The following is a 17280-nucleotide window of genomic DNA, read 5'->3' on the forward strand; positions in this document are numbered from 1 at the left end:
TTGCTTATTTAATTGCTGACCTGGAAATAATGCAGAATCTGAACTATTTCTTCATTTTACATCATCACTTTGTTTTAAATCCTTTTTAATTTAAAATTTTAAATCCTAAAAGTTTCTGCAAATACATTCTATGTATATTTAGAATATATTGGAGAGTATTTATTCGTCAAGAAAAGATGTCTGTGTTGAGGAGGAAAGTATGATGGAAAACAGGAAAACCCTTTATATTTACTTTAAATCAGGCTACAGATTTTGGTTTTGTGGTTTCTCTGCAAGAAGTAGAAAGAGCGGGAATAAAGTTCGCAGGAGAAGATTAAAGGGGTAAATTGATGAGCTGTAATTTTGGGTTGGTTTGCCAGGCACAGTGGCATAAACTTCGGCCTTGTGCAGTTCCAGGCCAACCCTTTAATGCAGCATGAATGTACATTGAGGTTGTGTTTGGAGTGTGCTGTTTATGATTCACTTAGCTGTCTAATTGACTTCTTATTGGTAAAGGAGCCACACAAGAGGAAAATCAGATCTTCCTTACAAATGCAAAACCAACCCATACTGTAGCTGCCTCAATCTGGTCATATCACCAATGAGTTTGGTTTCTACTTAAGATATATAAAATGAATATGGAAATCATTCACAGAATATTTGTTAGTGATGAAATACATGCTGCATTACACCCAGCTGACACAAGAAGGGCATCGCAATCGCAATAAAATCATATTTTAATGAGTAATGAGGAGCAGCGAGACCTTCATACTCCACAATGTGCTCCAGTGTTGTGATTTGTGTATGTTTGGTGTGTTTTAAGACAATTTCCTGCTTCCCCAGCTCCAGATGTGTGGATGATTTTCCCCTGATACAGGGTGAATTTTTACTAACAGCACTTTGTGTGTTTAATGGTGTGTGCATGTGTCTGAAGGACAGTTGCAAGTGTGTATGATAGAGAGATTTAAAAGAAAAAGGAGATGGAGAAAAAGACAGTTATGTTGGTGCATTTATTTTTTTGCTTTCAAAATATGCAAATGACTTCACATTGATTTAAATCAAACATTTTAGTGAATAGTTGAATAGGAGATTCTCTCTCTTTTCTTTTAGTCTCAGTTTGGTAATAGACTATGATTATAAATACCTAATCTTTTCCCCTAAAGATGATGAAGACGTCACGGTTCAGCCTGCCAATAACTGTCTATTTTTCGGTCTATGTTCAATTCATATTGAGTTGTCTGCTCAGTTCAAGCAGAGCATGAAGCTTGAGTCTCTGCTGAACAGATGCTATCAGTATAAACAGACTTTCACAATTTCCAATGCAAAGACAAATTGGTCTTTTTTTAAGCTGGCTGTATTGTGAGGTTCATCGGAACATTTAAAACTCAATGCAGCATAATTCTGGAAACCCTGTTAACTCTTCTTCTCTTTCCTTTTCTTTTTCAAGGTAGTGAAAGTGGGCGGAGTACCCCCAGTCTCTCCACCTACTCTGATGGCAAATCTCCTTCTTCTACATATGTGGCTGCTCCACGGCATTTCCATGTCCCAGGTAGGTGCTAAATCTTGTCACTCACATCTCTTATCCTCTTCTGTCCTGTCTTCTGTACAATGTTTAATCCTCTTTTTTCGACCACATATGTCTCTATTTTATGAAAAAATCTGGCAGACTCCATAATTGATTTTCATATAGTGCCATTCTTGTGCATCATTGCATGATTTACATCAATTTTGTACATTTATAATTCATTATTGCAAGCAAAGCCCTATTTTTAGTACATAAAAGAAACTTACTGTCATTGCTCGTCCCTGGATATGTTTAAAATAAACCTAATGATCAGTTTCATATGTTTTCTGCCCATTTTTTCTAATGACGCCTTGTTTCCAATGCTGGCAGAGGCTGAAACGACTCTTAAAATGTCCCACATGTGTTACATTAAATGACTGATTTTTTTCTAGAAGTAACGGTTGAGAAGCAGACGTGAGGTTGAGATGACCTAAACAAGCTGTAGAGATACACATGCTGTGTCAATTATTAAGACATTATGTCATTGCAATTACACCATTTATCTCCCCTTTTCCTCTTGGCGTAGCTCATTTTAGGTGACATTTCTGTCTTCTAAGTTGAAAATGAGATGAAACTTTTGTTATTTATAATGTTTATAATGTAAAATGCAGAAAAATCCATAATTCAAATCCATTTTTCAAAGCCGAGGATTTTGTCAAAGGCAAAATGCTTGATCGTTGCATGCCGACCATGGACATTTCTGCACATGGTGATAATGAAATGAACTACAATATCTAGAATCTTTTTCAGCATCATATACTGCATTTGCTGGCTTTCTTATTTTGCCCTGATTCCATGCTCTAATAACTCATGCTTCTTTATTCATCTTCTTTCTTATTCTCTTACTCCCTTCCTCTCTTCCTCTCTTTGTCTTCCATTCTCAGAGGCTAAAGTCAAAGATAATATCTATAGAAAGCCCCCTATCTACAAACAGCATGGTACAGTCCAGTCTCCGTACAATCATGTTTCTTTGCATGCTGTTGCGCATGTCACCATGGTACCTGTTGCCATGAAACTGTAACCTTTGACCCTCCTTCTGTCTGCTGGTTTCCATTTCAGCTCCAAACAGTAGGCCTTAGGTTTTACAAATCCCAGAAAAAAGGTTTGGATTTGACAAGGTACTTGTTATCAAGCAGTCAGTACCTAATTGTTGGTTGTACATCAGCAAATATCATGACCACATGCAAAGGGTCATATTTCATGCATATTTATTGGGTTTATTTGGAATAGCAGTTAGCCCTGAAGAATTATTATTGCTAAATAATGCCAAGTTACTTGCAGATAATTGTTGTTTTGTGTGCATTTGGTGTTACACATATACTACCGTTCAAAAGATTTGGGGTTGGTATGATCTTTTATGTTTTTTTGTTTGTTTTTTTCTAAGAAGTCTCTTGCTTACCAAGGCTGCATTTATTAGATTAAAAATACAGTAGAAACAGTAATATTGTAAAACATTATTACAATTTAAAATAACTGATTTCTATTATATATTTTAAAGCATATTTTATTCATGTGATGGCAAAGTGGTTACAATTGTTTTTGTTTTTTTTAACTGACCCCAAACTTTACATTTTATGTAAATAATGCCTTTGATATGATGTTTTCATAGACAAAATCCTACTTTTTTTGTTGTTGTAATTTTGTGGTATTGGTTAATCCTGACATGGAAACAGCAGTCAGATATAATCTTTCTTTTATTTTCCGGCCTCTGTCCATCCATACATATGTCAGTTGCAGTATAGTTTCCCATCTGTCTGTGGTGTTGTAATGTACTGTAGATGCTAGACAATGTTTGGTGTCTGTGTAACTCATTGGTTTGGTGAAATGTCAAAGGCATTTGTGTAACTCATTGTGATTGGGTGGTAAAGTTTTAATCACTTGACTCGTTTCTTTTGTCCTTTTTTCTGAACTTGCCCCTTACACCCTGATTGACAATGTGTTTGGTTGTCACACTTTTTGTGTTTGGTTGAAAACCATTGTGTTTGGTTTTCACTTGCTTGTTGATTTTGTCCGTAAATATTTTTTCTCACCTAGTGAATAGTGAGATTTTTTTAAACCCTGTCTAAAATCAAACTACACTGAAAAAATCTGATGAAATGTGAAATGTATTTTTTTTTTAATGTGTTTGTGGTAACTTGCATGATGTAACTTGTGTCAGTCACACTCTCAAACAGTGCAAACTGTCCATTACGATATATTTAAACTTTCTTACTGTGATGCAGCTTCCAGAACCTCCTGGCAAGATGATGACGTAGACAGAAAGGTGATTTATATATTTACATAAACATCTCTGTGTTTTTGTCTATTCTAAACTTTCAGAATCAAGATGTTTTGGTAATTTAATCCAACTGACCCTTGTGAAAAGGAAGTACACCTTAGCATACTTTAAAAAGAGTTCTTATTATGGAAATAATATACTTTAAAGGGTTAGTTCACCCAAAAATGAAAATCTATCTTTTTTAATCACCTTCATGTCATTCCAAACCCGTAAGGCTTTTGTTTTCTCTTCAGAACACAAATGAAGATCTTTTTAATAAAATCTGAGCTATTTCCGTCCCTCCATTGACAGCTATGCAACTACCACTTTGACGCTTCAAAAAGTTCATAAAGAGACCATAAAACTAATAATCCATATGAATCAAGCGATTTTCTGAAGAGACACGATCGCTTTATACGCTGAACGAACTTAATTTAGGATTTTATTTACATATAAAAATTCATCAACGCACACATACTGTAAAGTTATAATAAACGAAAGTTCAAGAATGCTTGCTTGATGTGCGAGAACCAATGAGGTTTGTTCTCGTGTTACGCAGCACGTTTGAGCTTCCTCAAGAACCAGTGAGGTTTGTTCTCGCGCATCAAGCAGGTTTGTTTGATCGTCTGTTTGTGTTAGCTTATCGATGTTTATATGTGAATAAAATCCTAAATTTAATCGGAAATCGAGGGTATGATGTCATTTATAGGCGACACACTGACAATGTCCGTCTCCTGGTTAAAAGTGCTTATTTCTCTGGATTTAAACATTCTTAGAAACATTTGGGATAATGTAAGTACACAAATCAACAAAATATATAACATTGTTCTAGTGGTTTTTGGATAGTTTGATCCAGAAATCTTACGTAGTGTGCCTTTATGTAGGATTTCAGTACATTATATGTAATTTCATGATTACTTCTATTAACATGGTTAAAGTGTACTGCTGAGTGAACTGACAAGTGTTTATGGTAAACTAACATATACTTATACGTAAATACACATTTGCAATGATGAAGTTGCAATTTAGTACATTTAAAATATGTTAAATTTAAATGTAATTTCGAATAACACACTACAGTTAAAATTATAATCAAGTAGTTTACTAGTTTTAGTATGTTGGTCAACACATCGAAATAAATGTTCTCCTTTAACGCAAGACAAAATATTATTAAAATATAATGATTTATAATGAAAGTTTTGGTAATGTAATCAGACTTAAATGTTTTCCATCCTGTATTTTTCATTAAATTCTTTAGTTGGTTGCATAATCTGTATTTCTGACTCATTAGACCAGAACAAGTTGGATGAACCTGAAGAGTGAGATTGATGGACAGTCTCCAGATCTTGACCCCAGGACCTCCACCCACAGCTTGCCCACCGATATGTCTCAACCCAGTGAGTGTCCAAATAATGATTTTCATGAAATCCAAATCCATTGAAATGTCAATTCACTCAGCGGCCAGCATGGCAACATCCATAACCAGCTATTTTCTATCTAGGCAATAGGAATAGTGAAAATGCATAAATGGAGAACAACTAAAATATGCAAAACTGTTTGTCAACATAGTAATTTAAGTGAATCTGACAACAGTTGTATAATCAAATCGTGCTTAAAAAGGCTGGTTCTTTGTGTATGTGCTTTCTAGAGTAAACAGACTTGTGTAATTGCCTCTTTTAACTTAAAGGCAAGACTTTATTTCTTTCAGCTGTCATAATAATTTTTCTTTCAATGTCTCATCTTTTCCTCCTTAAACTGCCAGTCCCCTTGAACATGATGCTAGAGTAAAGTGCCATAAATCTATATAAACCATTCAACCAACTCTGTTTTACAGACTTTCCATACAATAAGTCTGCTTCGCTGCCAGGATATGGGCGGAACGGCATATACAAGGTAAACCTTATAAGACCAGATAACTGCACACAAACACAGCACCCCGCAAACTTTTTAATACTCCATCTGTCCGTGATTTTTGGGAATATATGTGAGCTGTGGTCACAAATGCTGTCATTTGCTCTCTCAGCAGTGAAGAATGTTGTTTGATCCTAGTTGGATTTGTCAAACCCAGCTGCTGGGACACGGAGGGCTGTTGTAATCGCACACATCAGGACACACGGTCACAGATCAGTTAGTGTAGAGATTTAGCTGAGGAAGCCATAATGCTAAGAGGGTGTGTCTGTGTTTGCGTGCAGTTAGAAGTGTGTCTTGCTCCCACCCTCTGGCTGTTTTCCATGTTCTACTTTGATCTTGAACTAGAAATCTAGCCCCCTTAATGAATTATCCTCTGTAATGAAGAGCAAATGTGCTTCCACAGCAGAAAATCCAGGCACACACGTTTATTAAGAATCTAATTCAGATCTTTTATCTCGCATGCAGAGTGCCGGTGTCGTCTTTGTGAAGATTTTGGGAATGGTTTGAAAGCTACTCCTGTTCACTAGGTGGCAGTATTTTGCAACTGTTCTTTGTATCCAACTCCCAGGACAATAAACTACTTGAAAACAGAAATATTACCTATTCCTTTTATCTAATCTGGTCTGACTTAGTGTCAAATTTCCCTCTTACTTTCCACAAGCATTCACTAAAGCATGTGAAACAGAGAGATGGTCATAGATCAATATTTAACCAAATACAAGCTCCAGCCCTGAGGATTCAAGCCTCTGTCTGCACTAGACTTTAACCTTTAACCTCAGGAAATGAAAGAAAAACTTTCACAGTTACAGCAGCCGCTCTGTTCAAACATGATATTGTTACTCTTATTTGATAGTAGCAAAAATAAATGGTCAAGGCATGGTGAAACCATGCCAATGAGATTTTTGTGACCTTCTTAAAACCAGACTTTGAAATCGGTTGATTTTTTGGGGCATTAATGTGCTGGTTGTCGAAAAAACTGCCAACTACTGTTTGAATAAAAGAGGGATATTTGTGTTGTGGTATTGCCATGCACTGTATACAGTTTTCATAAATGCCAAATGTTCTCATGGATTTCTCCTTACTAGGCGGCTGATCTTGGTGAGGATGATGTAGATCATGACTCATCTTGGAGTGGAATGAGAGGTGAGTGAGTGAGTATTTAACTTGTATAGACGATAGACGAGTTGCATTTGTACCACACAAGATTAATGATTGTAATTTGTCTTTCCCTTTCTCTTTTTTTCATCCTTTCCTCAGAGTATAAGGTAAGTTCTGGTTTGTTTAATGGACTGCTGTAGCTTTTCAAGGCTGCTATTAAAGTTTATCACTTTAACATTTTGTAAAACAGGTGACCCTAAAATAGGTTGCATGACTTTTCTGATGTTATATGAAAATAATAAAATGCAACAAACTCAGACTGCACTAAATATAGATTCACTTGCAGTGGTGAATTTTGTGTGATAAGTTATTGGTTGCAAGATGCTTTTAATGATTGTTAATTAAAATTGTTACATTTTAAATTCAGCCTATATAATTTTAATAATGTTGAATGTTTTTGGTCCATACGGATTAATAAATGAAAATCCAATTTGAATGCTTGATTTAAAGGAAATTATTCTACAATAAATGTTCCTGATACTGAGTAAAAACAGTAATATTTTTAAAAACAATTTAAAACAACTGCTTTCTATTTTAATATATTTTAAAATGCAATTTATTCTAGTAAAGGCAGAGCTAAATTTTCAGCAGTCAATACTTCAGTCTTCAGTGTCACATGATCCTTCAGAAGTCATTTTAATATGCTGATTTAATTCTCAAGAAACATTTCTTGTTATTTTCAATGTTGAAAACAGTTGTGCTGCTTAATATTTTTCTGGAAATCATGATACTTTTTTTCAGGATTCTTTGATAAATAGACAGTTCAAAAGCACAGCATTTATTTGAAATCGAAATTTAAAAAAAATCATGAATGTTTACTGTCTTTACTGTAACTTTTGATCAATTTAATGTATCCTTGCTGAATAAGAGTGTTAATTTCTTTACTTACTGACCCCAAACTTTTGAATGGTAGTTGTGAATGTATGTGTGCGTCTGTGTAATTGTGTGCTTTTCACATGCATGTGTGTTGCAGGTCTACCCCTATGACATGCTAGCTGTGACCCACAGAGTCCGAGTAAAACTACCACGTGATGTGGACCGCACCAGACTGGAGGTAATATTTTATTAGAACTTCAAGTAGACCACTTTTCTTTCTTTCTCGTCCATTCTTCTATGTACTCCTCTCTAATGTGGCCTGTTTGTGGAATAATACTCAGCCTTATGCTGTAGATGATATTACTGAGTTTAGTGTTTAGTGTGATTATATTTTAAATGGAGGAATTGGGATGTTCCAATGTGCAAAGTCATCATCAAGCGATGATTTTATAATGATTTACACCTAAATGCAATTGTGTCATTTTGTTTATTATGTCTGGCTCACTTTAACTTCAGCATGAGTTACGAGAGATGTTGATTTATTGACCCCCCCACCCCCGGCCCCTATAACTGTTAGTTTGGAATCACTGTGGTTAAAATTGCAATATCTCAAAATGTGTGTGTGTGTCCATGTTTTTCTATCACGGTGGGGACTTCAACCCGAATGCACACTGACTCATGGCGACTCGTGTCACGGTCAGGAAACAAGCTTATAAATCATACAGAATTAGTTTTTTTGAAAATGTAAAAATGCATAACGTTTTCTGTGATGGGTAGGTTAAGGGGTAGGGTTAGTGTAAGGGATAGAATATACATTTTGTACAGTATAAAAACCATTACGTCTATGGAGAGTCCTCACAAAGATAGTGAACAAGACGTGTGTGTGTGTGTGTTTCGTCATATGAATGCTGTCCTGAAATGAGAGGCCATTGTCACATCTGTTTGAACTGAGCATGATTGGAGTCAGTCTCCCAGCGGGAGACACTTGCAACACCCAAAACTTTCCAAAGATGGTGATTTCAGCATCTATTTGGAGGCATGCAAGATACCCACACATCTGCAAGTGTTACAGTACCACATACAAACAGGGCTTGAAAGAATAAAAATTTATACAAATCCTTTCTGGAATGGTTTAAACCCAAATTGAGGTCATAGGCTTAAAAGCCTGGCAACTTTTATAGCCCAGTCGTGCTCGTAATCCTGATTGTGCTAAAGGCAATGAATATCCTTAACAAGTGCAAAGCTTTAGATGACACATGGATATAGATGGTTGTAATTATTGTCAATATTGTATTTTTCACTCTGTCTTTAATCTGTAATGACGTTTGCGTCATGTAGATATTGTTAGCAGAATAAACAGTGTTTAGATTCCTGGCGGGAAGGTCATTTGGGTTTGTTCTGATTAAGGTTTGATTAGCTTTTTGACTGTGTTATTTTAGGCCTTCATAGATGGATGACTATAACATAGAGCTATTCTGCATGCTTTAAAGTGATAGTTCACCCAAAATGACAATTCTGTCATTATTGTTTCATTATTTGAATGACATTCTTCTGTGGAAATCAAAAATATTTTATATATACAGTATATATATATAGCAGAATGTCCAAGCTGCTCTTTTCCATACAATGAAAGTGTATGGTGACCACAGCAAGAATATAGCAAGATTGTCAAGGCAGAATGTTTAATAAATAACCATTTCAGTTTTGGTCTGTTCCTCACACAAAGTTTTCATAAGTTTTAGAATTAGCTTCACGATTGGAGGGAAAAATCTAATTGCGATTTTTTTTTTTTTCTGATAAAAATTGTGATTGCAATTTAAATTGTGAACCAAAAAAATAAAATCAGGTGTGCTACATGTGCTTAGGGCTGCACAATTTGGCCAAATGTTGTGATTATTGGTATCGTTTTCAAAACTCGTTTTCAAAAACTTCACCGTCTTCACCTATTTCAATGTTTGCATTTTCAGGCCACCAAACATGGTTGTTAAAAGTTTTCTGTTTTCTGTTTTCAGTTGAAAACTGTGTCGTGAAAACGGCCTATGAGTTAATAACTAATGATTTTTGCAACGGAAATGAATCAATCAAAAACTTACTTAAAGGGTTAGTTCAGCCAAAAATGAATATTCTCATCATTTATTCACCCTCATGTTGTTCCAAGACCTTTTTCCGTCTTCGAACACAAATTAAGATCTTTTTGATGAAATCTGAGTGGTTTCTGAACCATCCATAGGCAGCAAAGTCATTGCAACTTTCAAGGCCCAGAAAGGTAGTAAAGACATAGTTAAAATAGTCCACATAGTAAACACAGTGCAGCGCTTCCGGGTTCTACGTATTCTACGGGCTCTTTATTGGCCTGAAAGAAAGTCATTCAAGTTTGGAACTACTTGACAAAATGTAAACTTAACTATCTCTTTAAATTGTCCAGTTAACAGTGTTTTTTAAAAAAAATAAAATAATTGCATTTATTGTAATTCTTATCATTTCAGAGGCACCTGTCACCAGAGGACTTCTACAACGTGTTTGGGATGACCATTGAACAGTTTGACCGTTTGGCTTTGTGGAAGAAAAATGATCTCAAGAAGAAAGCACGCTTGTTTTAAGTCACACCTAATCGCTTAAAGGAAAGCAAAGATAAAGAGAAAACCTCTTCTCATCCATCCTGTGTGCATGGAGGGATGAGTGTGAGAGAAACATATATGCACCTTCATTCTGCTGCATAGCTACTGTCATCCCATCTCACGCTGAGGAAGAGGGAGCGCTTTCACAACGCTGTTTGCCACCTATCTTTGTGCGCGGACGCCGCACCACATGGCCTGAATGTTGCTCTGATGACGGAGAGCCTGGAGTCAGAACTGAATTCTCCAACACTCTTTGTTTTTCTCTTTGATTGTCTTTGATCTCGCTCCTTCAGCTGTCTTTGTGATTACTGTGTTGTATTCTCTCTTAGTGGAAAAGGCACTCAATATTGATATAAGCCACTTTCTTTACATTTTATACCGTTGATAAACATGGCCAACCAGCTCTACATGTAAGTCTTTATGACATGTAATACAACCCATCTTCCCCTGTGCCCTTGTTTTTGACTGCAATGAATGTTGTCCAACGTCTAAGTCTTGTCCACGTCTACTCGTCTTCTTTGCTCAATGTCTTTCTCTCTCTCTTTTCTCAGTCTCTTCCTGCCTGTTCCTCTTCTTACCTCTTAGACATGATACTCAGCCACTGCTTGGACTGTAATATCTATCATGTGATATCAGCTTTATGGAAGCTTCATTCATCCATGGCTTTAGCATGACCAGGCCAAAGACTCATTCAGAGCAAGAAGTCAACAAAGCACCCTTACGCGTGACCTAACCAGACGCGACGCAATAAAGCGACAAGAAAAAAAACCTCTTCCAGGTCATCTTTTGTCCTTTCCAGCCTCTACCGTGATAAGTGAAGAGCAACAGGACACTTTGTCGATCGATTGGTTTCCATTTTCGCTGCATCATGCTTGGTAGCCCCGCCCACTGTGAAATCTCATTGGTTCCTCGGAACTGTACATTAAATAGCTTCTCATTGGCTGTGGTTGCGTCTCATCACACATCAGACTGAGAACTTGTCGTATTGCGCCTGGTTAGGACACAGTGTTATTTGTTATGTTTATTAATCTTTACTGTTGCTTAATGACTGTGAGTGCAGACAGCTGGAACAATGCATAGCTTTTGTCATATTATGTATCTGTTGGCTTTTTCAGGTCAATGTGCAATTCATCAGATGTCATTATTATGACAACACAGTTATTCAATAAGACATTTAGACATTTAATCTGATATCGGGACTTCGCATACTCTCTCCATATATATCGCGCACATTACGTATCGTCATGGATCAGCCAGACATTGCATTGGTCTTTCTCGTTGTTTGAAAATGAAAGTGCTCATTGCAGAGTAAACCCTTATTTTTGTATGCAATTTTTTTTCATACAGATGTTTGCCAGATACTTTATTTGCCATTTGCAAATAATTGCAACATTGACTTTAGCATGGAGCCATGCCAAAGTTAACAGTTTCTGTAGCAATTAGTGAAACTAATACAGTACAACACTTAATAAAGCATGCAGTTCAGTGGCGCTTCATTTCATTTAAAACAAATATGATTTTTTGTTTGATTGTTAATAAATGTGTGTGCTGTATATTGATACAAATGTGCATTACACTGGTCATGTCACCCTGTAGGCATGCACTGCATATACTGGAAGCATCACGTAATGGCTTCATATTCAACTTTAGAGTGTAATCATGACGTGTTGTTTGATTTGAGATCTGAAAGTTACTGAGAGATTGTTTAGTTTCTTCTGACACATTCTTAAGTTGTACCACGTTTGCTCTAGATATTTTACTCTGATGAAATTTAACTTGGTTCTTTTACTGATGCCAGTTACTCAAATTTGCAAAGAAACATGCAAAGTGTTTTATCCTTTTATTATATGGATATATTACTTAAAGATGTCAGAAATCTGGAACTGTTAGAGAAACAACATTCAGTAAACTAAGTTTTGACTAATGATAACCATGTGTAACGTGCCTATATCTTGTACAATATCAAGGCATCTTTGGATTCTTTTTTTTTTTACTGATCAGCAGGGAAACTCAGATTGTTTTGCTTTATTGTTGATTGTGAAAGTATGATGGTTTCTAACCGACTATAAGTGTGTGCATATCCAAATCTCTTTCTTCAGGGTCATAATGCAACATTTTTTCAAGCAGTAAATTTTAGCCTTTGCCGGTCATGCCAAAATCTGTTGTGCTTGGGAAAATACAGTAAAGCTTGTCTCAAATACATGAATGTGTTTTGGTCTGAGTGCGTAGGTGGGAGCCTTCCCAGAAGAACCATGTTGAGCTGCGGAGGACAAATGCGTTAGTCTTATTTAAACAGCTGTAGAAACAGGCACGTGTGTGGGTGTGAGTGGTGTTAGCCTGCAGTACAGCAGTCCAATAGTTCAGGCTAGGTGAGTTCAGATCAGGGTGTTTTCGATCATCTTTATACTTTAACAGCACTGTAACCCTTAAAAAAAACAAATACAAATCAAGACTAAACAAAGGAGGTCATTTAAACATCTGAATTGGTTCATTTTTTGTGTTTATTAATATGGTCTTGAAGTTAATTATGAAGTTAATATGGTTTGTTTTTGGAAATTATTTCAAAATGTATTTTTTCTTTGCGTGTGTGAAGTGTGGATGAAGGCAGATGTAGGACTGTGACCCAAGAGAACTCTGACCCAACAGTTTTGAGAGCTGCTGGACTACTTTTGCTACTATTACACATTTACATTTTATACCAAGTTTGAGAGACCTTATGAAGTTGTCTTTGTGTTATGATGAGGTCACACAACATAGATGGTTTCCCATGAGTGCGCATGGTTTTGTGCTAATATGCAAACTAACTACTGCGTATAACTGTGATTGTGATGTTATTCTGACTTTGCAAAGTTTGGGAAATGTAAATGCACTCATTTTATTCACTGTTTCTTTGAGTTGCTTTGCAAATTGATATTCATCTCAATAAAAACAGCTATACTTCAACTCAAGTGTTTGTTTGTTTTTTTGTAAAGAAAGTAAGTAGCTGAACCAGATAGATAGATAGATAGATTCATCTCAATCAAACCATCTACTTCAATTCAAGTGCTATAATGTAAAGAAAGTTGCTGAACCAAACATAACCACAGATAGATAGACATGATAGATAGATAGATAGATAGATAGATAGACTGACGACCCACAGATAGATAGACTGATGATGACCCACAGATAGATGGATATACAGATAGATATACTGACGACCCACAGATAGATAGATAGATAGACTGATGACCCACAGATAGATAGATAGATAGACTGGATGACCCACAGATAGATAGATAGACTGATGACCCACAGATATATAGATAGATAGATAGATAGATAGATAGATAGATAGATAGATAGATAGATAGATAGATAGATAGACTGATGACCCACAGATAGATAGATAGATAGATAGATAGACTGATGACCCACAGACAGATAGATAGATAGATAGATAGATAGATAGATAGATAGATGGATAGATAGACTGGATGACCCACAGATAGATAGATAGATAGATAGATAGATAGATGGATAGACTGACGACCCACAGATAGATAGATAGATAGATAGATAGATAGATAGATAGACTGATGACCCACAGATAGATAGACTGACGACCCACAGATATATAGATAGATAGATAGATAGATAGATATATAGATAGATAGATAGATAGATAGATAGATAGACTGATGACCCATAGATAGATAGATAGATAGATAGATAGATATGGACTGATGACCCACAGATAGATGGACTGATGATGACCCACAGAAAGATGGATAGATAGATAGATAGATAGATAGATAGATAGATAGATAGATAGATAGATAGACTGACGACCCACAGATAGATAGATAGACTGATGATGACCCACAGATAGATAGATAGATAGATAGATAGATAGATAGATAGATAGATAGACTGATGACCCACAGACAGACAGATAGATAGATAGATAGATAGATAGATAGATAGATAGATAGATAGATAGATAGATAGATAGATAGATGGATAGATAGACTGGATGACCCACAGATAGATAGATAGATAGATAGATAGATAGATAGATAGATAGATAGATAGATAGATAGACTGATGACCCACAGATATATTGATAAACTGACGACTCACAGATAGATGGATAGACTGACGACCCACAGATAGATAGATAGATAGATAGATAGATAGACTGATGACCCACAGATAGATAGACTGACGACCCACAGATATATAGATAGATAGATAGATAGATAGATAGATAGATAGATAGATAGATAGATAGATAGACTGATGACCCATAGATAGATAGATAGATAGATAGATATGGACTGATGACCCACAGATAGATGGACTGATGATGACCCACAGAAAGATGGATAGATAGATAGATAGATAGATAGACTGACGACCCACAGATAGATAGATAGACTGATGATGACCCACAGATAGATAGATAGATAGATAGATAGATAGATAGATAGATAGATAGATAGATAGATAGACTGACGACCCACAGATAGATGGATAGATAGACTGATGACCCACAGATAGAAAGATAGATAGATAGATAGATAGATAGATAGATAGATAGATAGATAGATAGATAGATAGATAGATAGATAGACTGACGACCCACAGATAGATAGATAGATAGATAGATAGACTGATGATGACCCACAGATAGATGGATAGATAGATAGGCTATAGATAAACTGACAACGACCCACAGATAGATAGATAGATAGATAGATAGATAGATAGATAGATAGATAGATAGATAGATAGATAGATAGATAGATAGATAGATAGATAGATAGATAGATAGATAGATAGATAGAAAAACTAAATAAATACCGGCCAATAGACGTTAAATATACAGAGGAAACTAAAAATGTCTTACAACACTCCATCTTCTCAATGTGTAAATGTTAACGCCTACCAGTTCTGCTATTGGTTAGAATTTTTTGTAGCGCGCTGCCGGATTGGCTCACACGGTTGTCCATCTCGGGAGGATTTGACAGCGGTCCCCGGAGCCAAGATATGAATCTGAAGAAGCTCACACAGGCCAGAGGAACAACAGAGGTGGCCGTTATTAAGTGCACGCGGAGACAGGGCAGGTCCATCTTCTTGCGATAAAGTTATGACGGAAAATAACGGAGAAGGTAAGACACTGTTAACATTATTAGACAGTTGTCTCTATTTATGCATTGGGAAAGAGTCTCTAGGCTATCCATGAAATTTTTCTTAATTTGTCTATTTAAGTACAGCATTTGGGGTTTGATAAGGACAAGCTCTGCTCTCTACAGTCATTCAACATGCATGGATAAATTCAATTCTCAATTCTCCCTGGCATATTTAAGTGTGATAGGCTTGCTTTCCATTGTTTGTTTCCTTACAAAATGATAATAATATCATAAAACAGTTTTTGAAGTTGTCATCCTGCATTAATATTAGTAATTTTTTGGTGCTGCCATCAACCCTTCTCTTGTTTTGGAGCTGAGGCTGAGCACAAAGAAGCACGAGGCATCCTGATGAATGTGCAGCGCTCGTGTTGAATAGCGCGAGCCTGCAGGGATCAGCTGGCGTCTCGAGCCCCAGTCTCTGATTATGCTAAGGGGGGAGGGGCTGAGAGAGAGAGGTGCAAAGCTAAATTATGAAGAACAAATCCTATTAATTTGATACTTTTCAGTGGGATGACTTAGACAAAGAAGCTGGATAATGTTTTTGTGCTTTATATGAGGATGAAGCATATTTGTCAATGACAACACCATAATTGCCACCCTATGTCTAAGATTTTATTGTTATGTTTACCTTAGTTGACCCTAATTTTTCTTAAGCAACTTTGTTACTGTTTTTCTCAGGTGTTTTGCAAGTTCAGATGATGTTTGTTTAAACAGGCTATTTATATAAAGAATGTTGGGACCATGTGAAAGTGTTTTCCATCTCCAGTTTTCCTCAGGGAATTGCTGACAATAGAGCGGACAAGAACCGTCATCCTGTGCATTGTTAGCATTACTGACTCTGGCTCTGAGATGATGGAAAACAGGACAAAACATAAAAAGCCACCAAAGTTGCATGCTGCGTCTCATATCTCACTGTCCAGACTGTCTCAAAACAATCAAACCAGGTAAAGAAAATAAGAAAGAATTGACTGGAACAGGTTGGATTTGGCCAAACACAGTCCTTGGACTCCTTGGCTAGAAATACGATCATTTGGAAAAACAAAGATAAGCATGTGGACAAAGCTCAGCATCTTTGATCAATAGCCAGTGTAGAGTTTAATGGGTGTGACCAAGCGCTTTGAGGGATGTTAGTCAAGGACCATCTGGTAAAATGGGCGATGGAGCCTAACTTGACCTGTTTGTCTGCATTTGGCTCATTTGGGAATTTGTATCATACAAACAGGAGGTTCAATTCAGGATGTTCTGCTTCCTAATCAGAGCAGAAACAAAATACTTTTCTTTATTGCTTCCCACCCTTTAAAAATAATATTTCCTTCCATTCTTAAGTAAATGCTGATTTTACTGGCGGTTTCATATCGATCTGGTGGAGAATGAACATAGCGTTGCCACCCGTCCCGGTTTTCCAGGGATTGTTCTCTTTTTTGAGCGACAGTCCCGGAAAATTTATATTCTTTCCCGGGACACGAATTGTCCCGTTTTTTTGTGAAAATGTACTTCTAAAGTAGAATTTCCTGGTTTCAAATTCAACCATTTCCTTCTACTGTTACTGCAGAGCTGCCACACGCAATTGACACTTTTTTTACACGCTCTCACGCGACACATCCATTTTCTCACGCACAGACGGACTAGACAGAGCAGGTTACTTATGATATAAAAAAACATCTCAGCTCTCAGATTCTGTCAATTTTATTACAAAATTCAAACAATAAACACCGTTTTGGCGTTTGTAAATGTGACGTGAAAGACCCCTAGCGGCACGTGAACCGATCATCTCTAGCTAATAGTAAATAAACACGAATGAAC

The 17280-nt window shown here is 36.4% G+C and overlaps 2 protein-coding genes across 12 annotated transcripts in view; both read left to right on the plus strand.

Moving 5' to 3' along the window:
* Positions 1–13244, plus strand: part of ablim2 (actin binding LIM protein family, member 2) — a 63504-nt gene extending 50260 nt beyond the window's left edge. For 8 of the 10 annotated variants that reach the window (XR_013819138.1, XR_013819139.1, XR_013819140.1 and 5 more), the window contains 8 exons: positions 1427–1528; positions 2428–2481; positions 3766–3806; positions 5092–5197; positions 5635–5693; positions 6797–6862; positions 7843–7923; positions 10172–10218. Coding sequence is in view for 1 of the 10 variants with exons in the window: in XM_079850840.1 (XP_079706966.1) it covers positions 1427–1528; positions 2428–2481; positions 3766–3806; positions 5092–5197; positions 5635–5693; positions 6797–6854; positions 6969–6976; positions 7843–7923; positions 10172–10285 (623 nt within the window). In the remaining 9 variants the exon portion in view is untranslated. Of the gene's footprint in view, positions 1–1426; positions 1529–2427; positions 2482–3765; positions 3807–5091; positions 5198–5634; positions 5694–6796; positions 6863–6968; positions 6977–7842; positions 7924–10171 lie in introns of all 10 variants that reach the window. The other 2 variants (XM_079850840.1, XR_013819142.1) reach the window with 2 other exon arrangements.
* A 2107-nt stretch (positions 13245–15351) lies between these two features.
* Positions 15352–17280, plus strand: part of afap1 (actin filament associated protein 1) — a 53363-nt gene continuing 51434 nt past the window's right edge. For both annotated transcript variants that reach the window (XM_079850960.1, XM_079850962.1), the window contains exon 1: positions 15352–15456. In XM_079850960.1, coding sequence (XP_079707086.1) covers positions 15435–15456 — 22 coding nt within the window. In that variant the 5' untranslated portion in view covers positions 15352–15434. The remainder of the gene's footprint in view (positions 15457–17280) is intronic.

Source organism: Squalius cephalus (assembly GCF_949319135.1).
Source record: "Squalius cephalus genome assembly, chromosome: 19".
In the NCBI taxonomy this organism is placed as follows: domain Eukaryota; kingdom Metazoa; phylum Chordata; class Actinopteri; order Cypriniformes; family Leuciscidae; genus Squalius; species Squalius cephalus.